Source organism: Pyrus communis, chromosome 7 (genome assembly GCF_041283825.1).
Source record: "Pyrus communis isolate YQ-2024b chromosome 7, ASM4128382v1, whole genome shotgun sequence".
Taxonomy (NCBI): domain Eukaryota; kingdom Viridiplantae; phylum Streptophyta; class Magnoliopsida; order Rosales; family Rosaceae; genus Pyrus; species Pyrus communis.
The window spans coordinates 3674250-3698460 of NC_142571.1; the positions used below are offsets into that span (position 1 = coordinate 3674250).

Consider the following 24211-nt stretch of genomic DNA (forward strand, 5'->3'; position numbering starts at 1 on the left):
CTCTTTACTTGTTACAAAGATATCCTAACGTTTAACCACGTGAATCGAATATATAACATCACTGATAGTTTTATCAATCAAACATTACCAAAAAAGGTAATGCCTTCATAATTGACACGAACACCCTGCCGTCTTCTGTTAAACTAATGCAAATATATGATTTAACGAAGAAGAAAATCGTAGACACAAAAGAAGTGTTTCGTGATGTTTGAAGGAGAAGGCATAGACTTAGCTCCAACCTGTCAAGCCAAGTCTGTCAGCGAGATTGTACATAACTAGTTGATCCCAGACATGGCCGAAAAGGTGCTCCCCTCCAATAGCAAATGTAAGGGCCCATGATAAGAGAACAGCGGAAAATACCGTGAAACCAACTGCTGATCTTGAAACATCTGCAATACAACAGCCAATAAACAGAAGCTGTATAGTTAATATAGAAGTTCCATAAAGCCGCACAATTACATATGCTTCATGACACGGTGTATTAGAAAGCTCATATTTTACCCGCAAACAACCCAGCACATCCATTTGGTGATGCACCACTTATATCTTATCTAAGAAAACAGCGAAAACACTTGTTTGAAAAAAAAAATAAAAAAAAAAAATGATGCGGTAGCAACAACCAAACACATCTATTTGAAAACATCATGTCAGTACTATATAGGTAGGATAGGAGAATCGGGGAGGTGAAATCATCAAGATTATTTTCTTTTAAGTCCTATTAACATCGACTAATGGAAAACTCTTCTGTGTCACTTTCTGGTCCCTCCTAGGCTCCTAAACAATTTGGAAGGCCAAGGCACCACCAAAGGTACGGGTTCTAACTTGGATAATTACTCATGGGAAGGTGAATACAGTTGAAACATTCTAGAGAAGGAAACCTTATTGGTCTCTCTCTCTCCTCAATGGTGTAATGTGCAGAAGTGATGCTGAATAACTTAACAGCTTACGACTCCATTGTCCGCTTGCATATTCGCTGCGGATAAGGCTATTTATGGTGACTGGATTGAATTGAGAAATCCCAAACTTCCTTCATTTGATAAACATAACATAAGCCACTCTCCAATGCAAAACAACATTTACAAAATTGAAAGCTCGTTGTTCTGTCTAGTTCAATCAAATAATTATCTTGGGATAATAACCCCTGAACAACCTTCCCCGTTGATAATTATTCACCTAAATGCTCTTCCTAGCAACTGTCTCATGAATGAAACACACCAGATAATTATTCACCAAAATGCTCTTCTAGTTAGAAATTTCAAACTAGAACTGATCGTATGGTACTTTAGATGAAAACGTTAAACAAGGGGTTAAAATAACCACTTTAGAACAAAAAAACATAATTCAATAATAGTGTGCAAAACGACCTCGAGAAAATTAAAAGTGCGCAAACTAAGTCAAAAAATTCTCAGCTCCATAATTAATACTTCACCTCCTAACATAAATCATAGAACCAGATAGTAAAAGAGAAGCCAGAAACAATCAATCTGCATCAGTTCCTCACATTCAACATTCTGCAGTTTCTTTCCAATGCAGGCGGCATTCACCAACTTCCCCTCTTTTGAAATACACAGGCCAGTAAAAACTCCTTTGGACATAGAGAATGCATAAGATTCACTATTTTCTGCTAGGAGTGTTTTAGAAAGTTTCGATTTCATTATGTTCGCTTATAAATGGGAGAAGCTTTGGACAAACAAGAAGGATTCAGTCGAGCGACCGCGCCACAAGGTATAGTGTTCGATTAAGGTTAGTTATTTGCAGAAGTTTCCTTCCTCCTAAAATTGTAGGGTTTTCCACCAAGTCAGTTTGGGAATTTCAGGGTATCCAAAAATGAAAACAAAATGGAAGAAGCTTGAACAGCACCTAATTCCTTCACAAGTCCAAAGTAGCGACATGAAAAACTAAGGGCTTATTTGGAAGTGCTGTTTAAAAGAAGAAGCGCTTTCAAATCACCGAAAGCACTTATGACCATGTTTGGCATAAAAAAAAAAAAATAGAAGTGCTTTTCCACGAAGCACTTGCATTTTTATCAAAAATCACAATGTGCTTCCAAACTCTCCATACCGAATAGAAACCTAGAATTCCAGAAATGATCTCCAAAATAATAACTGGGTTTGCTTCATTTTCTTCAATCAACAACCAGAATACAATAAAGTAGAAAAATCAATTGGGAGAGAGAGAGGGGCACACAGTGGTAAATGCGAGGGAAGGAGCGGGAGTGGCGGAGGACTGGCCAAAAGTAGAAGCAGTTGAGGGCCCAAAGCCAAGGGAGCAGGGCGAAGCCAAACTTGTAGAATCTACGCGCGTAGCTCACTGACTCTTCCTCTGACAGCCCCAGGGGGCCGTCTATGGTGGGCCACGCCGGCGACGGAGACGAAATCGGAATCGGGTTTCTTCTCGGGCTAGGGTTTAGGTTTGGGATTTCCGAGTTACTCCGTGAAGCTTCCATCTACGATAATACCTCCTACGCCCAACACTTTGAAGTTTGAAAACGATGTCGCGTTGCTGATCGTTGATCCTTCTGTTATTGGCTGGTGTTGGGGAAGAAAGGTAACCAAGATATGAAAAGAACCGGCCCTCCAGATAGCCTTGCTGTTGCTTTCCCCCTTCTTACATTTCAGGGAAGAATTGAAAAAATGGGTTTTTTTTTTTTTTAATGTGTCTGGAACACGGAATAATATACTACATGTTTATATATATATATATATATATATATATATATATATATATAAATGGTAAGATTCTTGTATTAAAAAATTAATAACATAAAAAATAAAATTTTCACCATTTATATAATAACACGTAGTGTACCAATTGTGTTATGAGCATAAGAAAAAATTTCTCATTTTTAGGACTTGTATGACACGGTTCACAGTCACGCGATGTTTCATGCTAAAAATGCAAGGGTATATGTTAGGTTTTTTTTTTTTTTTTCCTTCTTCTTCTTACATATTATTTTGCATGGCGCAATTAAAATAGTAAATATGTGGCACACAAGTTGCTCATTTTTTAGTGATGTATTTTTTATCACTATCTTATTTATTATTATTGGATGAATTTAAATTTTGAGATTTATATCTATTATTGTATTAAAATCATCTAATAAAGATAAATAGATTGGTAAATATCACAATCATTTGAAGATGGTAAACAAAAAACAGGTTGACAATTTTCATATTATTAAGAACGTTTATATATGATAGGGACAAAAAAATCCAAAATAGAGACTTTTTGGGGGGTTTGAAGTAAAAATAAAGGGTAATATTGATGATACATTATTTAATTTTCAAATTTTATCTATAAATTTAGTTTCCCTAACATTACTAAAAATAAATAATCTTAATAATAAAGACAGTGTCCTTATAACAATAAATTATATGTCCTTAACGATAAAAAAAAGTTGTCTAAAGAATTTTTGAATAAAAAAATTCAAAAATAAGTTTTCTGAAGGGCTTTTTACTAATTTTCTAATTTTTATACATACATGATTACATAAACAAGTGGAAGGGTTTTACAATTGGGCATAAAATAAACAAGTCACTCTTCCTTTACAAAATGTATGGAGTAATAAAAATCTCTAGATTTTCCAACCATTGCCGGCCGCTGCATTGCGCGAAATCCATTAGCATCCCTACTTCTGTTCAGAAGTACCTCTTTCAAACTTGCGCAACGTGGACGTCCGCGCAAGGTTGGGAATTTGGTCCATGCAGAGAGTCCGACTGCAATGCCAGAACCGGTAGTCACTGGTGTGATAGAAGAAGCCAGAAGGTTCATTTGATGCCGGCTATCTTCTCACTATTAGGGCTGGAGACACTGACATTGAGAAGGTTCATTTGAACCTTCACGTCACATCCGTCCCTTGATCTGCCCGTAAATCCTTGGAGAAGGCTACCGAAGCCATGCACCCAAAATCCCAGCGAGATTTTGGGAGAGAGACTTTTCCATCCGAATCGAAGCTCGCAGCTATTCGAAAGGAAGCACAAAGACAAGGCTTCCATTTCATTTCTCGGCCTTAAATCGAGGATGCCATATCCGACCGATAAGACAATGCTTCGATTCATAAGTTCTATGCTCCCTCCGGTTCAGAATCGGCATGAACCTGGTTGATCAAAAGAAACAAAAAAGCAAGGGCACTGGATTATCTCAAATGACTGACCTGAACAAAGAAAACTAAATCCATAAATTAACAACAGCCCCTAATCACAACCAACTGATTAGCCTCTCTCGACCTCTCATATGATAATATCAATCTGTAAACAATATCAAACATCTAATAAAAACACAAAGGAGATGGAATCTCAAAAAATACATATGCACCGATTCGATCCAGAACAAATACCACTATTCAGTTATATATTTGTAAAAATTCTAACCATGATCCGATGATTCAGATTCAGAGACCAGAACACTAAACCAACGGAAATGAATCAAACCCTAAATTCAGGAAAATTACCTCTGGCGAATAACTCTGGTAAATCATGGATTCGATCGATTGTTGACAGGACAGCCATCACCGGGCTCTCGTCATAGTCAGGATCATCATCGTCGAAGTCGCCATCTCCCCTTTTAGGCTTCGGCAGCCATTTCAGACAACTCTCCACCAAACACGCCGTAACAGCTATTTATCTCGTGTTTGTTTGTTTTTCCACACACATGACACAGACAGCAGCGTCTTCTGTATTTATAGGGATAATAGATGATTCCAGAAGAACGTTAGGGTTATAGCTGGTAGGGATTTTGATCTTATCGATTCTCACTAGTGTGTGCGTTTCTCTCTTCTCTCTTCATGTTTTTTTTTTATCATTTTTTTATTTTTTGTTAATTAGTTACATATTGTTTTTGTTATTTTAATTCAATAGCGCTCTAATACATAAAAATACCAAGTTGCGGTTTTTTTTCCTTCCAAATCAATGACTTTATTAGGGATGATTAGGATAATTGAATAATTTCACTTGTTTCTCCTATTCTCTCTAATAGAGAAAATACCGAAAAGTTCAATGAATCTAACTTCAAGAGAGAACGACAGAGATAAGGTAACTTTTGCTCACTCGCTGGCCAACTCCATTTTGAGATTATTGCTAGAGAACCACTGGGTTGCCTTCCTATTGGCTTAGCTTGTAGGTTATTTGGATATTGATTAGAGGATTGATGGATTGGTTGTTTTTCATAAACAAAAACGTAACTTACTATGCATATACTTCCTTTAGTAACTTGTTAAAAAGACGTGTTCGTATGCACGTACTTTCTTTATTAACTTGTTAAAAAGACGAACCTATCCATGCATATCTCACCGTTGACTTTTTCTTTGTTAACTTACGAAAAGAACGTATCAATCAATTCACGTAATCTCACCATTATTTTTCTTTTATGAATTTAGTTAAAGAATGAGAGTGTATTCATGCACATAGTCGCACCTTTTTTTTTCATTTATATCATTTAAATTGTGTATAATGCAAGTAGTGGATTCACTTTGGTCGATAAGACATTTGTGATGATAGTGCTTATAGATGCATAAAGTTGTTGGAGTGAATGCACCAGTCATATTAAAACATTTTAAAACATTTATACTAAGGGGAGGAAGAGTTTCTAAACCAGGAACTAGTGGTTGAAGAAGAATGTCCCAAACACCAGGTTGAATGAAGGAATTGAAGACCATAAAGGAACATACACAAGTCATGAATTCTTATAGTTTAGACTTCCTTTTACAAAATGTACGGATAATCAACAAACTCTACAAATCTAGACTAGCTCTGACTCATCCCTTTACAAAATGTGAGGTAGGATCAAATTGTTGGGGCTTAAAAAGAGTTCACTACTTTGGAGATGTTTGTCTCACAAAGAAGAATGTAATGTAGTAGAATTGATAGGCAAGAGAAAGAAAGAATACTCGAAGTTTTACACAAAATTTTTATTCACTCACAAACTTAGTACAAGAGGAAACACTCAAACACTCTTAGAAGCTTTGTTGCTTCTTCTCACTTCTCACTTGGCACTCTCACTTCTCATTACTTGCTCTCTTGGTTGTTAAATCACATAGCTTAGCACCTCACATATTTATAGGCAAGGTTTTCCAACTTTGGCATTGCTAGAACTTTCTAGCTAATGCTTAACAACCAAACATTTTTACAAGATTCTAGATCTTTCTACAAAAAGCCTTAGATATTTATGTATGCATTCCACCAACTTGAACTTTGCTAGAACTCTCTAGCATGTGCATGAATCTTTTTTTGTGTATGGGCCGGATCAATTGTCTTGGGCCAAGACAAGATTACAATTCAACACCAATTAGTATCATATATTTTCTACATCTTGCTTTACAAAAAATATAACAACATCTAATCTACATATATATTTCAAATCCAGATGACGATCTTCCTTCGTATTCAATCATCAATCTCACTGGTACAGAAACGCCACCACACCAGGTTGGGTATGCATGCTACCGAAGGTGGTCAGTTTATGCTCCTGTATATATGTATATAGCAAAAGAAATTCCAAGTCATGCAACAAAAACTTGAAAACGAAAAAAAGTTTAGACATCAACAATCACATAGTACATTTCTTGGTCTCAGGATGACAGCCGACTGAGATGATGATGCCTCGGTTTATATCTTCTGCGTACCCCTTCAGAATCGGCATAAACCTGGTTTCAACAAAAGAGAATAAATATACATTGATTTGATCCATAACAAAATACCAGTTTTCAGTTATATTTTTGTAAAAATGTTAATCAATTACAGATATGATCCGATGATTCAGATCCAGCGACCAAAACATCAGAAACAACAATAAATTAATGGAAATGAATGAAACCCTAAAACGATTAAGGGATGTTAGGTTAGGAAAATCACCTCCGGCAAATAGCCCTGGTAAATCATGGATGCGATCGGTTTGAGAATCATCATCAGGCTCTCTACACGATCAGGATCATCATCTTCATCCTCACCTTGGGCTTTGGCAGCCATGGCTGATGTCCAACCCATCAGAGATATTCTCTACCCTAAGATGCCGTGTGTTGTAAGAGCTATATCGTATAACTCGTGTTTGTTTGTCCACACACTGCTTCTTCACTCAATTTATAGGGGCAGTAGATGATTCCAGAAGGACACTATCGGGTTGGTAGGAATTTTGATATTATCTTACTCCAGATATTGCTCCACTCTTTATCCGACGAGTGTGAGCGTCTAGTTGTTCTATTTTTCATTTTATTTATTGTTGATTACATTTTTTTTTTTTATGATTTCAAAACCTAAAAATACGAAGGTAAAACAAAACAATGTGTTTTAAAAGAAGAAAATGTGTATTTGGGTTGTTGTGTTAAATTTAAAAAAAAAAAAAAAACCGACAATAAAGGGAAAAAAAAAAAAAGGATATCCAGATCATTAATGTAAATGAAACTCTCTACACATTCTTATGGACATATTTACGAATCTACGTTCTTTTAGTAAATTAAAAGAAAAAGAAAAAGTTAATGGTGAGATTACGTGCATGGATATATAGATTTTTTTAGTAACTGAAAAAAGATATAGTTAACAGTAGTATTACATTGACAGAAATGTGTGTTCTATCAAATTAATGAATGGACTACGTGCATGGTTAGTTATGTTTTTCTTTATTAAAACCCCATTAAAAGTCAAAACTTTTTTTCAAATAAAAATATCAGAGATGTACATAATAACAATCATTTGGATATTGATGGATTAGTTGTTTTTCATAAACAAAAACGGAACTTACCACGCAAATACTTCTTTCATTAACTTATTAACAAGACGCATATATTCATGCACGTAATCGATCTCACCATTGACTTTTCCCCTTTGTTAACTTACGAAAAGAATCTCCATATCCATGCACGTACGTAATCTCGCTCTTAAATTTTTCTTGATAAACTTACTTAAAGAATGTGCACATTTATGCATGTAGCCAAACTCATTTCTTTTTCATTTGTATCATTTAAATTTTGGATAATGTAAGTGGTGGATTTGCTCTATAATAGATAGAGTATTCATTTTTAACTCACTGCGTTCTAGGTATAAACTCTCTTGCTCCTTCTAATTGAGATGAATTTAGTATAAATTAGCTTTCATGAAATCTCACAATGCCAAATGAGGTCTCTGATAGCTCAAGACCTTTATTTCAGTTAAGTCATTTTGCTAGGATATGTATTTACCATTAACGATGGATAGTGCTTATAGATGCATAAAATTGTTGGAGTGAATAATTCACCACCACCATCATATTAAAACATTTTAACAAAGGAAAAAAGCTAATCTGCAACATAAATATATGATATTTATACTAAGAGGAGAAGAAGTTTTGAATCAGGAACGTAGTGGGTTGAACAAGAATACCCCAAACACTTCACTTTGGTTATAGTTGGAGGATTTTACATAAATAATTCAGAAGGTATTACAATTTATGTCTAATTGGACGAAATGCATAAAGGAATTGAAGACCATAAATAAACATACAGAAGTCTTGAATTCTTATGGTATGGACTTCCTTTTACAAAATGTATGGAGAATCAACAACTCTACATATCTAGACTACAGCTATGGCTCATCCCTTTACAAATTGTGAGGTAGGATCAAATTAGTGTCATATATTCTCTACATCCTGCTTTACAAGAACATCTAATCAACATATACATTTCAAATCCACATAGCAAAAGAAATTCCAAGTCATGCAAAAGAAAATTGAAAAGGAATAAAAACAAAGACATTAAGAATCACATCGTACATTTCCCAGGACTCTCTGCAAAGGCAGCACATCTTTTTGCCTTAAATCTGGATGACATATCCAACTGAGACGACGATGCCTCCTCAGTATATATTTTCTGCGTTCCCCTTCAGAATCGGCATGAACCTGGTTTAATCAAAAGAAAATAAATATGCATATGCATCGATTCGATCCAGAACAAAATACCAGTTTTCAGTAATATATTTTCGTAACATTGTTAATTAGCTACATGATCTAAATAATGACCAAAAGATCGGAAACAACAATTAATTAATGGAAATGAATGAAACCCTAAAACAATTCCGGGCTGTTAGGTTAGGAAAATCACCTCTGGAAAATACCTATGGTAAATCATTGATGCAATCGAGTTGAGAACCATCACCAGGCTCTCTCTTCATCATCAGGATCCTCGTCTTCATCGTCGCCTTGGGCTTCGGCAGCCATGGCTGATCTCCTACTCTCAATCGAAACACGCCGTATATTTTGTAAGAGCTATACGCTAGAATAGGGGGTGGGAAATTTTGCAATAAACCGATTTATCGACCGAACTATACCGGTCGGTTCATAATGGTATGCTATAGTTTTGGCATTTTTCATAATTTATACTGAACCGACAATTAATGGTAAGACTTTGTTAGAGATATATATATATATATATATATATATATATATTTTTTTTTTTTTTCTATTTAGATATTTTAGGTACTTTTGACATGCTTGACATGTGAAGAACTAGAAAAATGTAAGTATTGCTATATTTTTTCTGATTCTAATTATAGTACTTCAATCCAATGTTTATTGATATTTTTAATTTATTATTCAATATTACTTCTTATTCTAATCATACATTTTTTTATGTAACATTTGAATTGAATGAATTGATTCATGGAAGATTTCACATGCATTGGTTACTGCTACTTCAGTGATGTTGCATTATCAAAACAACAAGTTATTTGTTTTGGGATTATAATAAAAGGATCTTATAACCAGAACCATACTTTTGAGTTTTGAGTTTTTTGTTTATGCATTAGTTGCTCCAATTGAATTTAGACAATTATAGTAGTTAGACTTTTGAGTTTGTGAACTTATAACTATTTGGATTATGTTTGTTGAAATTGTTGTTGGCTTATTAAGTTTTGATTTGATTTTCATTTTAATTTGTTAAGTCATGATTATGTTGGCTTACAATTGAAAAATTGCAGCAACAACTTCTTTTTCTCTTTTATAATTTGTTGTTTACAGGTCGGTGCATGGTCTTAAGTTGTTTTTGTACCTTATTTGCAAACCATCGATTAGGCCATTTACCTACCGAACTAGCCAATAATTATGGCTGAACCGATTTTTGACAACCGTAAGAAGACGACTGGCTAATGGTAACTGATTTTTAGTACTTATATATATGTGGCTGGCAAATGCACAAGAAATTTGACACAGTTTACCAACCGAACCCAACCCTACTGCTAGAACTCATGTTTGTTTGTCCACACACACTGCGCCTTCATTCAATTTACAGGGGCATTGTTGGTAGGAAATTTGATTCCTCTCTCGCTCTAGATCTCGCTCCACTCTTTGTCCGACGAGTGTGAGGGTCTAGTTGTTCTTTCTACTTTTCATTTTTATTTATTTATTGTTGATTATTCGGTCATGACACTCTTCTTTATCACACTGCACAAATGAACGTCTCGTGACAGAACCACGATGGCTATATTCGCCATGGTGCTCAGATTGCATAAACGAGTTTACAAGTTCAGCTTTGGCGTTGAACAATTCTGCATCCTCAATCTCAATCCTTGCTTGGTTTTGTGCCATCTGCATTGCCATGATACACTTTCTTCTATTACCCATTGATGAGATATTGATGATTTTTAGGAAACAAAAACTCTTTGAAAGTTGAAAGATTGGTGAATATAGATGATGATTGAATATTGAAAGGTTGTGTGATCAACTAATATTGGACATATGTTTATATTAAGGATGATTGATGAAAGTTGAAAGTTTGGTGTTAAACGGTTGGTGAATTGAAAGTTAGCCCATGGTTGAAAGATTAGTGATAATTGAAGTCTTGCTTTGTAGAAAATTTAGTGATTTTTCAATATTTATCGGAATTTAAATATTTTTAAATTAAAATGTTTATAAAATTAATTTACGATAGTTTACATATTTAAAAAAAAATTAATTTGAGAAAAAAAATAGCCCAAGTTCATTCTTTAATAATCTCGGACTAAAATTTTAAACCAGAAAAGTTGAAACATAAAAGTTATTTCCAAGTTAAAAGCTAAATTTTTCGAACTAAAAAATTTAACTTTTAGCTCAATCATTGAAGTTAATCTAAACATACTACGAGGCATGGAGATCACGTTGGCCCGGAAGAAGCGTCTCTACTCTACCGGGTGTGATTGACAAGGTGACGTCCTCTCTTGCATTTAATACTTTACTTACCCACGCGAGGGTTAAGCACTGGCAAAACTTTAAGTCCTTGTAGTACATACACATGGCGTCCCTTTGAAGCCAGTCAAATTTGGTTATCACATATGTAATTCAGTAAACATGCCATAAACTACTTGGAAAATGGCAAAACACATGGTCAACTAAAGCTACTTTATATTTTAGATAAAAATAATAAATAAGAAAATGATTGTGGCAAGATTAAATTTAAAAAAATCCGAGAATTCGAACCTAATCCAATCCAAGTAAATCCTAATGTAATTAAACCCAAACCTAAATAAACTTGATTAAAACCAAATCTGAACTTGAACTTAAATTGTAAAAGTTAGGATAGGATTGAGTTGATTTTCTAACCGCTCCCAACCCGCCAGAGTTGCACCCTAGTGGCAATGGGTTTGGTTCAGTGATGTTTGATATGGAGAGTTTTTGTGAAACAGTGAGTCTAAGACTAAGACTGTAAGCTGAAGCAAGGCAATGTCTGAAGTGGGAGATCCAGCCATTAAGCTCTTCGGGAGGATTATTCCGTTCCCACAACTTCAGATTCAAGATTTGTCCGCCGACAAAGAGTGTTTGGTTGCAGATACGGTACCAATCCAATCCACTCTCCAAGTCTCTCTGCTCTTTTCCTTTCTAACTGCTCCAAGAAACTCTTTCAATTTTGTAGAAATTCACATTGAACTAATTGCTTCGTTATCTTTTGAATTTGAGTAAGCTGTGTTCTTCCACTTGATATTTGTAATTGAAGTGTTAAATCAATGTTGCGAAATCTTACTGGATTTAGTTTACAAACAGATGGGGCAGTTTAATCTTATGCAGCTTCTCACTTATATGTATAATGTATAACAACTGAGAGGAGATTGGATGAGTTCCGAAGTTCGAATCCCCATCCCCGCTGAGAAAAACGAATTATAAAGCTCAACAGAAGATCTTGAAGCCACATTTTGTTATTGTTTGTCATTCGTTCGTTACCAATTTTCGAAATCGTAATTTGACAATGTGTGGATGATGTGAGGGACTTTATGTAGTTTCTAACTTGGTATAGTTGTGGCTGCACCTTCGTTTTCTTCCTATTGGCAGTTCATTTGTTTTTAGCTTTTTATTTCGATTGATAAAAATTGAACTTATAGCTCACCTTTGATGCCAAATTCCCTGTTCTACATGCTGTGAATTAATTATAAGCTACTGCTGCTGCAATTTGAGTGTCGTAACTCGTAAGCAATCAAAACTTTGAATTTTCAGGGTGAGTGTAGAGAAATGGAGGACCATTCTGTAGAAAAATCCTGCAAGCAAGATACATCTTCGGAACTAGATAATAGCAGAGAAAACAATCGCCAAGGTCTAGTCCAGGAGAATGAGGGTGAAGTTAATTGTGATCAAGGAGAAGACCAATGCGTGGATAGTGATACGAGTGGCATAGAAAAGTCTTTCAGAAAGCCAGACAAGGTTCTTCCTTGCCCTCGTTGCAACAGCTTAGAAACAAAGTTTTGCTATTTCAATAATTACAGTGTTTACCAACCGAGACACTTTTGCAAGAGCTGCCAAAGATATTGGACTGCCGGGGGAACCATAAGAAATGTTCCTCTAGGTACTAGGCGGCGCAAGAATAAGCATTCATCTTTGCAGTATCATCAGGTAGTGGGACAACCGAATGCAGTACCAGTCACCCAGGGAGGCACCCTTAACATTGTTGGCCAACAGCATCTATCACCTTGTGGACTTCCAGCCTCTCCAAATCCTGCCAATGGGATAAAGGAAGGCTTAAGTTCTGTCTCAGATGCGCTTTTAGTTGAATCTACAGAGACTGCCTCAAACCAGAAACACCAGATGAGAAATTCTGAGACTGGCTCTGCAGCTGACGGCGATGATGGTTCCTTATCAGCCACTGCTTCACAGCACATTGCGTGTCTGACAAAAGAAATGAAGCAGGATGGTCTGCCAGGATATGACAATGATTCTAATCATATGCATACTATGCAATATTTCCCTGCTCCTCAATGGGACAAGACTCCGAGTTGGAGCATAATGATGTTTGGATCTGAAAGCAGTAATCCTAATCCTTCTCATATAGGTCATCTGCCTATGGTTACAGTTCCTGGTTTTTGTACTCCCACTTTCGCTTTCCCATTTGTGCCTTCCTTGCACTGGGGTTACATGCCAAGCTGGGACTCCAGAAAATGGAATTCTCAGATGGTTGGATCTACTGGCAGCTTGTCACTTTCGTCTTTCTCTGGCAACAGCGGATGTTCGGGCAATAGCTCGCCAACCTTGGGAAAATATGCAAGAGATGCAAATGTACATGAAGATGTAATAACAAAACAGTGCCTTTGGGTACCCAAGACTTTGAGAATTGATGACCCAGAAGAGGCTGCAAAGAGTTCTATATGGTCTACCTTGCGTATCAAGCAGGATAAGAATGAACTTGTAGTTAGAGGTCGTATTTTTAAAGCTTTCAGAAAGAAATCGGATAATAAATCCCAAACATTAGATGCTGATCGGGTTTTACAGGCAAATCCAGCAGCTCTCTCTCGCTCTCAATCCTTCCAGGAGACCGCGTAAAGGCTCTCTTCAGTTCAACATGCAGAGTTTATGCATGAGGTTTGTCTACTAAAATCCTAATCCTTTTTGTTCGGTAAATTAGATTAGGGAGGGAATGCGTATTCATCCAAGTTTATTTTGTTTCGACAAGACCGTATAAGGGCTCTCATTCAGCTTGACATACACAGTTTAGAATGATATTCCAGACTTTGTTATTCAGTGTAGTAGGGAGGGAGGGAGGGAATGTGTATCATGAGTAGATTATATAAGCTTTGTTTGAGAAGGAATAAGGCAGAAGCTAGTTGAGAGAATTTCCGGCATTTTTGTATAACATTTGATGCTGAGATAGGTGCCAAATTCAGTTTGAGTTACACAAACCTTGAATTCTTAACATTCGATTTATAAAACTTAGTATCTGCATCTCAATTTGACCCGTGACCTCGCTGACAAATGAAACAAAATGATTCCACGGTGGGAGGACTCAGGAGTGAGAGTTGGTCCTCACTCCTCACCTGGTAGAAATAGTTGAGATCAGCATACCAACTCTTAATTTGTTTATTTTTCTTTGTTAAGAAATTTTGAATGTTGATTTCTCACATTTTATGTATTTTTCCGAGCACTATTAGCATGTATTCATATTGCAACTCGACATCAATGCTTCCCCTTGGTGCTGCTCCGTCGCACCAGTAACGGTAAGATTCTGCAGAAAATTCAGAACACAACAGTACAACCTTCCTTCAATCTGATTAGCATTTCTTCCTCTTTTTTCCTTTGACATGGTTCAAAATCAAGCATTCAAAGTATTCATGATCTGTTAAAATAAATAAAAGGGGCCGCTGTCGATGGGATCTCAGAGAAAGAGAAGAAATTACTTCACTCCTACTACCAGTGTCGGAGTCTTGAAAAAGGGATATACGTATATATAAACGTTTGATTTATTCAATCTGGTAGCCAATAGATAAAAAAGGATGTGTGAGAAGCTAAAAGAGATGTATGAAAATCACCTTCCTAAAAAAAAATCTCGACGGTATGAGGGGGAGTTTTATAAAATGATACACCAAATCAGGAGGGCATAGTAACATAATACTAGAAATAAAATAAAAAATTAAGGCCATATAGTGCTTATACATTTTCCATCTGGTATGGTACGTTACATAATACATAGAGTGTTCCCTAACTGATGGAAATATAGGAGGAGGAAGATGAAAGTCCGACTAGTTGGAGTTAGGGTGATGAAACGGGTGAACCTTGACTACTACTCCGACAGTCTTCTCTTGCTGATTCCTGAACCTGCGCTGCAAACTGCAAATTCCAAAGAATGTCTTCAACTGAAGGCCTATCAGCTGCATCATTCGTAAGACACCTCACGCATATCTCCATCATTGTCTTCAGCGATTTGTCCGAGCATTCCTTGTGCACTGCTGCATCCACAATGCTCCTCCGAGCTGTGTCATCAATCGTCAAACTTACTCGTACCTGCGTAAGAAACAACCAAAAGCAAATTGCTGGTTTAGCTGGAGAAAGCAATGTTTCACTTGTGTCGGCGATGAAATTAACTGGAAAAAGTTCGAGAGTGAAAGGAAAGAACAATTTGATTTAAAAGAAAACACTCACAAGGTCTTTCAAAACACCAACTTCATTTGGGAACATGATAGGTCTCCCCAGAATCATTTCTAGCAAGATTACTCCAATGTCATAAACGTCGTTCTTACACTCATGGTTAACCCTGCAAATGACAGTAATTAACAAAATCATCCGTATGTGTGTGATTGTGTGAAAGGGTAACCAGGTCAGGCAATGCTGATGAAATACACAAAATAAAAAAGCTTCTAAGGATTTCATGAGAGAGAGAGAGAGACTGAAACAATTCATTAGAAGAGGCGGCCTTATTAATGCATATCAGTGAAGCTAGAGGGAAATTCAAGGATGAGAACTTCGTTTAGAATGGTGTCGTCGTTCCTAATGATGATCAGCAACCGAACCAGACAGGCACTTATATGATGATTAACAGGAAGGCCAAGCTCGTACGCGTTTAAAGTTGAAAGAGCATTCATTTGGAATAGAGAGTGCAGCTAATATTGATTTCTGTATAATTTTGGTAAGTAGACATGCTATTACCTAGTATGAATGCTTCCTTTTGGTGCTGGAGAAGAAACTGCAGTCCCCACCTGACGGATTAAAAAGCAAAAGTTAACTCGGAGGACAATGTCGAGGGGGATTTTAACTCACCAAAGTTGTAATTATAGTAGGCCTTACCGTTCCCCTGTTGTTTTCAGCTAAAAGAGGTAGGTTATAACTGCTTATTTTCACATGAAGATCGTGATCCAACAAGACATTTGTTATCTTGAGATTATTTGATTTTACACCAGGAACAATCCCTGTATGCAGAAACTGAACACCCTTTGCAACTCCAATTGCAGCTACTATTCTCTGCGCCCAAGTAAATTTTCGTTCTGGAGGTCCTTCTGCCAAACAAGCGTTAACGTGTGAGTATCCAATTTCTCCAAATATAAAGATGTTACGAAGAGAAGTAATCGAAGAAGACGAAGAAATAAGTGAAGCGTAACGGATGACTCTCCACTGCTATATATGCGTGCAATGTTGAGCAATTTAATAGGTTTCACCTAGAAACCTTCTGCTACAAGATATGAAAGATAATGATAACATGTCGTTCGGCATTTCATGCATTTGATATTACAGAGTACTTTAATCTTTCTTTTTCTTGGTTTCACAAGAATTATGCAGCGTGCGGGATATCATCTGATTCTGAAAGAACTTTCTACGAATAGAAGTAGAATGATTCAGAGTAACGCACGTTCTTTATACCTTCATGGAAAATGCTATTAACTGAAAATGCAACCATTAATCCTGGTTAGCAGGATAAGTACATGAAAAGTAACTTTACCAGAGATGAAGCCTCTTAGCGTTCCATTTGGAACAAACTCGAATACAAGAAATATTCTACTGACGCCCGAATCATCAGGATTGTACTCCAAGCAATGTCCAAGAGCGCTAACCAAATGGCTATGTCTCAGTTTCGAAACCAGCTCAAGGAGGTGTGTATAGACGTGTGTAGCCTGCCTCTTTCTCATCTTCAAGCCCTTGATAGCAACAAGTGTTCCGTCGGGGAGCTTCCCTCTATACATCTGGCGCTATTGTTACCGAAAAACACAAATTTTAGAGTGAGAAATTTGCATTTAACTAGATCATAAAGACTAAGAAATATTCATATCATTATCGCCAGGACAATTAACTACAAGAAAGCGATTGTACAATTCGAAGGTTTATGTATTAGTGCATTTCAATCGTAGACTTCCAATGAACTATTGCAAATTGCAAATTGAGAGAACATCGTATCGATGTCACGAAATTATGTTGAATACCTGTCCATGGGCACCTTCGCCAAGTAATGTTGAATCATCAAAGTCGTTGGTAGCTTCCTTGAGCTCCTCCAAAGCAAACGTTCGATAAGCAGGAAGGCTAGCTCCCAGCTTCATTGTTTCCGATATATATTCTGCAAATAAAGGATTCTCAATTTCTCATACCGACAACTAAAGGGACAGAAATTTCGAACTTACTTGCATCCGAGAGTAGCTTGGCTGTGTTGACTGTTGAAGCTGAATCTCTAATCAACCTTGTTCGGGGACTTTTAACAGGCTGTTCGCCGTGCAATAACCTCTTAACAGCCATGAAAGCCAGAAGAACAACTGCAGCAGCACCCACAATTCCTCCCACGGCACTTGATGCAACGATTTGTTTATTATCATGACGCCTCTTGATTTTTCGGTCACCGGAAGGCGGTAACTCCACAGCCAGAGCTTCATTGTGGCACAAGTTAGAAGGCTGCTGCTGATCTACATTCGTCAAACAATTCCCGGAATACAGAACAACAGCCCTGTTGTTCTTCGAACCCCGGTTTTTGAGGCAAGTGGGCAAGTCCCCTGCCAAAAGATTTGATGACAAATTCACAAAAGCAAGCTCAGCATTGCAAGATATGTTCTTGGAGAGCACGCCGGTGAATTTATTTCCGGCGATGTCAAGATAATTGATGGATGGCAGCGACAGCCACGACGGCGAAAAAGGCCCCACGAATTCATTGAGTGAAATGTCAAGCTTCTGGAGCTGAAAACCGCCTTGGAATCCGGTTTGGATTCCGACGCGAAACGTGTTGTTTCGGAGCACGAGGGTTACCAGCTTGTTGTTGTAAGGCAAGCTTGGAAAATGAGGCCCAAAAGAGTTGGCTTCCAAATCAAGAAGTTGCATGTTTGTGAGGGCTGTGAGGTCGGGAACTTGGCCGGACATGAAGTTGTGGGAGAGAGAGAGGACTCTGAGGGTTTGCAGAGAGGCCAGAGAACTCGGGAGAGGGCCGTTGAGGAGGTTGTGGTTCAAACTGAGAACGGCCAACGACGGAAGCGAACCCAACGACGCCGGGAGTCGGCCGGTGAAGTTGTTGCGATCGAGGATGAGAGTCTGGAGGTTGACGAGCGACGAAATGTGGGGAGGAATGGCGCCGCTGAGGTAGTTGGAGTTGAGGTTGAGAATCTCGAGGGAAGATAAACGGGCGATGGAGGGAGGGAGTGGCCCCCAGAGTTGGAGTGAAACGAGAGAGAGGACTTTGAGGGTTGGGAAGGCGGCGGCGAGAGCGGAGAACAGAGAGTTGGTTGAGAAGTCCAGCGGCAGCGGAGGGAAGGCGGCTCCAGCTCCGCCGCCAGAAATGTGGAGCTGGGTGACGTTGCCTTGGTAGCAATAGAGAGTGAGGGAAGGAGTTGGTTCAATGCTGCACAGAGAGTGTGTGTCAGTGGAATTGAATCGGGCTAGAGGTGGTGGGTGGTTGAGCAGCTGCTGGATTTTCAGAAGGCTCTCGGACTCTGACTGAGTAGCAGCTGAGTGGTGGACGGAGAGGAGGGAAAATGTCAACAGAAGAAGAAGAAGAAGAAGATGTGAGTTCGCCATTGTTACAGTTTACAACAACTGAGAGGTTGAGTGAGTTGCAGAAACCCAAAAGGCTCCACTTCTACAAAATCTTCCTTCTTCAACTATTCAAACTTGAGTTAAGAGGCGACAACGTTTGCATGTACTTGAAACCTCCGCTTGAACCAATTTACCTAAATCTTGTTTTCTAAGCAATTAATCAAAGCCCTGCATGGAATCTTCATCATGCTACCTAGGAGTAGATCAATAATAATAATTTGTCATTTAATATTATGATTTAATGATATTCCTCTTCACTTGTAACTAAGAGGCCTTAAGATCGATTTTCGCCAAAGACGAATTTGAACTACATAATATCGTTTGTTCAAAAATAATAAATAATAATTTTGAAAAACTTGACGGTAGCAATTTTTTTTTCGACAATATTGTATTGAGTGATACGAAAATAATTAATTAAAATTTTGTAGTTGAAAAAATTAAATCTAACAACTAAAAAACTATTAAAATTACAAAGAGTAATCGTAAAATTTGTAATGGTGCATGGAAGTTGTGAAACTTTTTTTAAACATCACCTATTTCATTAAAAGAAACTAACAAGGAAAGTAGCGGACTATGACTTCAATAATACTTAACGCTCAATATTACATATGTTTTAACCGTCAAGTTTAATTTTTATAAGTATTAAGTATTTTTATTTTTAAACTTAATAATTTATTTTTCATATTCTGGATACCAATAATAAAAGTTGTGACCCACGAGGCAAGAGCCAAAGCAAAAGAGATTATTGTGTTCCAAAAAAAAAAAAAAAAAAAAAGGCAAAAGAGATTGTACGAAACATATAAATCCTGTGTGTAAGCGTGTACACATATAAATCCTGTGTGTAAGTGTGTAACTGTCAGATCTGCATTTGTCTTTTTAGGATTTAGATCATCTCCTAATCTTCTTGTTAGGGATCCCGATAATCAATACATAGTAACCGTTTATCAAAGATCATGCGGTTGTAATTGAATGCTTTTTTATATTTTTTAAAAAGTAAAACAATCTTGTTTTGCATGAAAAATATATAAAAATAAATAAAAAATTATAACCGCACGATATTTGATGAGCGATTTACTATGCATTGATCCCTAGAATCTCCAAAGAAAGGATCCAAAGACTATCTAAATCCTCTTTTTACATCACAAACTGACACATCATTCCATTACCAAAAGGATACTTTGGACTGTTGTGGTTGAGTTTTTTATCTTCTTATCCTTACCATTTTACAACAGTCGTATGTAAAATTGAGTGATAAGAAAAAATTTGCTAAAATTAAACAACTTGAGATGTAGCATTACAGCAAAGACCCTTTTTCTTTCATCATTAAATTTCAATTTTCGCACAAACTAAACAAAACAAAAACTAGAGAGAAAAATTAGGTTTCACTTAATTGTCCCATTTTTTTCTTTAATAGTTTAGGAATACTGAATAGTTCAAAAAATTAACGACGAAAATTGAATCTAAGAAATCAAACGATAAAAATTGTTTTAAATTCAAATTACTTGGTGGACTCAACTACCAAAGACATCCACATATTTGTCATCTCTAATGAGAGAGATGTTCGAAATAACTTGTTAAGCAATGAATGAGAGAGATGTTCACTTTTTTTTTTTTTTTTTTTTATATTATTAATTTCACATAGGATGCACTTTTTGAAGTACTATTTGTTGTGGGATGAACACCGTTTGAGGATCGCGCAGAAAGTGACACATGTGCATTGCAGTGGGCTGTCAACTTCTGATTTCTATGTCTCTGTCGTTCACGGAATTCTCATTCTGCTCTCCTATAGTAGTAAACAGAAAATACACCATTTATCAACTCTAAAACATCACAAATGAAAGAAAAAAGATAAATGGAGAAAAAGATAAGCAAAACGAGAAAAGATGTTATAATTTTATCTTGGAGAATAAACCTTTTTTTTATATACTACATAAAAGCCACATATGCCACTTAGTAGTACGATTTAGTGATATTTCTTTTTACTTGTAAATAAGAAGTCTTATGTTCGATTCTCGTCAAGGACGAATTTGAATTACATTATTGCTAGCATGATGTGAGGCTTAACCGACACTCCCCTTTCACTCTTCCACCCCCTTAGTGTAGGTATCTATAAATTTAAAATTGGTGTAGCAGTTTTTGTTTGAATTTAAGCCTCATAATGGATTAGCGATAATGTGATTCAAATTAGTTTTTAGCGAGAATTAAATTTAAAACATCTCACTTACAGGTGAAGATGAATCTCATATTTGAATGTTAGATGTAACTAATTTAATCTCCCTAACTATAATAAAACAGAAAAAGCAATACATGGTCCAAGACCTCCAACCTAAGAGTGATATGATGCCAAATGGCATCATCTTGATTGGACACATGTCAGTTGTTTGTACCAGATTAGTTGAGTTGTTGGGTTTGTTTGCTTAATTAGTTGTATTAGTTAAGATAAATAAGGGTTGAATGATGAATGGGTTGTCGTTGTATGGTTGTTAATCAGTCATAGACTATTTACTGTACACTGAATGAAAGTTGAAGCGTGAGTTCCTATCATATAGCTCATAATCTAAAACAATTCAGTTACAAGCAAATAAAAATTGGAGTTAACTTCCCTGCTGAACATTTCAGCAGGAATTCCTGCTTACATCCAATCCCGGATGGACACGTGTCCAAATTTTGATTTTTTTAATCAAAACTTGAACATGTGTCCACTCATGATTGGTTGTAAGCAGGACCTCCTGCTGAAATTTCAACAGCGAAGTCTTGTTCATAAAAGTATCACTGAACTATTGATGAGTGGCTTTTTAAAAAATAAATTTTACAAGAAAAACCGTTGTCAATAATGAGTTTGGAGTCTCCTTCAATACATACTTGTCGAAAACCCTAGAGGATCACGTGGAGCAAGTGCTTTAAGGGAAATCGTATTCTCACCAATATTACAAGTCTCAACAACAATGGGGAGCCAGAGAATTTTGAGCCATAACGACAGATCCACCAAAATTAATCTTCGAGTAAATTTTCAGCAAGAGGTTTCATGCTATAATAATAATAACGCAAGGGTTATAACAAAAAGAATAAGTGATTTTCAAGCTCACCTTTCTCGTCCGCTTATGCAATTTTTTCCACGTAGTTTGTTGATTGAATGAAAAAAAGAGAGATTCAACAGACCAAAACAAACGAAATGATGTAAGAAAAATGGAACTGTGATAACCACTGAAAAAAATTAGTACCTAATGTCGATATATAGTTCAAATCAGTCATTTTCTAGATAGCAAATCGACGTAAAAGTGGTTATTCTAGTGGCCAAATGCAAACAAACAAACATTTTTGTTTGTTATCCAGACAATCTCACATCTTACAGTCACGGGTGACCCTATCAATATTCAGTGCACGATTTAATTATAATTACAGGGGCTGCAGCCAAATCTAAAGAATGATTTTGATGCCAAAAATTGTGAAGCTTTTCTGTCCCTAGTGATTGAATCAATACATCCACCCACTTACACTTTTAACACACCCCTGCTCTGTCTTAAAAGCAAAAAAGACATTTGGAAATAGGCTAAATTGGATTAATAGTCTCGTGGTAATAGGGTAATCGGAAAATAGCTTCTGTGGTGAAAAAATTCGGATTTAAACCCTCGAGAAGAAGTCTGTTAGGATTCAAGCCCAAAAAGTCTGAATTTTTTCACCACGGACTTCACCACAGGGGTTATCTTTTGATTACCTCTATCACTACGGGAACCATTAATCCACTTTAGCCATAGAAATATTCCAAGACAAACCCCCAAAAGAATGTTTTATTTCTGTAACACAAGAAAAGAATAAAAGCAGAGGTGTTTTAACATGTAGTACAGAGCAGCCATCTCTTTCCAAACAAGTTTTGTAGGTTTCCCTTGCTCAACTCAACCACCTGCATAAACAAAATCTCATTCACTAGAGGTTTAAACCAAGACTCACAACAATCAGTATAAAACGTCCAAGTTTATGCACAGTAGAGGACCTGACCTCTGCTAAATATTTGCGACCAGCTCAACTATATACCACCCGTAAGAATCGTGCTAAACACAAAAAGACATAAGAAAATTTTACGTACTTGTTCACGCTAATTGTAATTTTTATCGCTTCTCGGTTCACAATCACGACGCTAATGAACTTTCTACTAGTCGTTTTCATCTATTATGAGCTGCTGGTGCAAACAGTGTGTTATGATAAACACCAATTAGTTCTCCTTCATTCAATTAATTAACCCAAACTATTAGCTCAGCTGAAACTACAAAACAGTAGTAATAAACAACATCAAAATTCCATGTGTTCATTCCCTCAGAAATCTAACGAACCTAAAAACTGGAAATTGAATTATAAACTCAATTGGAAAGAAAAATATTCTGCTTTCAGTTTAGACCAAGACATTAAAAATAAAAAACAGATGCCGGTTTCAAACTTTTACCTGGTAACAGAACCGGCAATACTTGCATAACTAGTGACCTGTATTACCAATCCAGTGGCCTGTATGTTTTGCCCCCAGTACTCTGTTTATCTAGCACTCCACCTCAGTACGTCCATTAAAAAGCCAAATGTGACTTGTTCGTGAAAGTACATAAATGAATACCAAATGTTTATTTTATTATACCATATGTGACGTCCTCTAATTTATTAAACCAAATGTTTATTTTATTTTTGTAAAAGGCTAAATAAATGGAATGAAAAAGCTCAAATTTAATTTTGTGACTCAAACTCTTGAAGAGAAAACAAGACGTTAAAAACCAAGGTTCTAAAAGACGCTAGGCACTAGTCGGGTGATGGGTTAGGGCCTTGCACCTAGGCTGCTAGGCGGGCGCCTAGGTGGACTACGCGGATTTATGTAAATTTATTATATTTCTTGTAAATAAGTGTCAGTTTATACTTAAAATAAAAACAATTTCATCATAAACTACAAAATAGAATGACATATATTTTATGAAGTATTGGTACATCGTGAAAACATAGAGAATAAGCATATAATGTGTGTTCGTTTAAGTTTACAATAAGTCTCTTACAATTTATTGAAAAAAATAAAATGCAAAATGAAAGTTATCTATTTTTTGTCTAAGTGAGTTGCAACCTAGGCAGGTGCCTAAGCGGGTCTGGGCAGGCTAGACGGTCTAGGCGGGCGCCTCAACAGATCTAGGCGCCATTTCTTAATTTTCAAACATCTAGGCATTAATCGGGAAGGTGGCCAGCCGCCTAACGCCTAGGCGGGGCCTGGACGGCACAAGGCGGGGATTTTTACAACAGTGTTAAAAACACATTATGGCAGGAGAAAATGGGGGTGAGGGGAACAAAGGACCCCAGATGCAAGACTACTTGCTCTTGACAACTTGAGCTACAAAAGCTCATCATTAATATTCGTTAGTAAAGATTGATCATTCTATTAAAACTAGCATAATACTTGAAGCAGCAAGAGATTTCCAATGTCGCAATCATTTTAATGAATTTTGTGATCACATACATTGAAACTGGACATCCAGAAGGAACAATAAACTGTGTAGTTTAG

The 24211-nt window shown here is 36.6% G+C and overlaps 3 protein-coding genes and 2 long non-coding RNA genes across 5 annotated transcripts; 1 reads left to right on the forward strand and 4 right to left on the reverse strand.

Moving 5' to 3' along the window:
• Positions 1 to 25: 25 nt before the first annotated feature.
• LOC137733771 (putative gamma-secretase subunit PEN-2) lies at positions 26 to 2588 on the reverse strand. Its single transcript, XM_068472956.2, has 2 exons — positions 2188 to 2588; positions 26 to 389 (listed from the first exon to the last, which is right to left on the reverse strand). Exons 1-2 carry the CDS (start codon positions 2444 to 2446, stop codon positions 229 to 231), a joined length of 420 nt encoding a protein of 139 aa, XP_068329057.2. The 5' UTR covers positions 2447 to 2588; the 3' UTR covers positions 26 to 228.
• A 3286-nt stretch (positions 2589 to 5874) lies between these two features.
• Positions 5875 to 7067, reverse strand: LOC148695470 (uncharacterized). Its single transcript, XR_015963914.1, has 3 exons — positions 6849 to 7067; positions 6555 to 6640; positions 5875 to 6462 (listed from the first exon to the last, which is right to left on the reverse strand). It is a non-coding gene; the product is annotated as an uncharacterized LOC148695470 (long non-coding RNA).
• A 1278-nt stretch (positions 7068 to 8345) lies between these two features.
• On the reverse strand, positions 8346 to 9279 carry LOC148695471 (uncharacterized). The gene is made up of 2 exons (XR_015964540.1): positions 9065 to 9279; positions 8346 to 8862 (listed from the first exon to the last, which is right to left on the reverse strand). It is a non-coding gene; the product is annotated as an uncharacterized LOC148695471 (long non-coding RNA).
• Positions 9280 to 11488: 2209 nt separating this feature from the next.
• Positions 11489 to 14323, forward strand: LOC137733138 (cyclic dof factor 1). The gene is made up of 2 exons (XM_068472298.2): positions 11489 to 11766; positions 12421 to 14323. Exons 1-2 carry the CDS (start codon positions 11656 to 11658, stop codon positions 13735 to 13737), a joined length of 1428 nt encoding a protein of 475 aa, XP_068328399.2. The 5' UTR covers positions 11489 to 11655; the 3' UTR covers positions 13738 to 14323.
• Positions 14324 to 14725: 402 nt separating this feature from the next.
• LOC137734866 (putative inactive leucine-rich repeat receptor-like protein kinase At3g03770) lies at positions 14726 to 18888 on the reverse strand. The gene is made up of 7 exons (XM_068474176.2): positions 17295 to 18888; positions 17100 to 17230; positions 16622 to 16868; positions 15973 to 16181; positions 15835 to 15884; positions 15331 to 15442; positions 14726 to 15192 (listed from the first exon to the last, which is right to left on the reverse strand). The coding sequence occupies exons 1-7, from the start codon at positions 18667 to 18669 to the stop codon at positions 14941 to 14943; spliced, it is 2376 nt and encodes a 791-aa protein (XP_068330277.1). The 5' UTR covers positions 18670 to 18888; the 3' UTR covers positions 14726 to 14940.
• Between the last annotated feature and the right edge of the window lie 5323 nt (positions 18889 to 24211).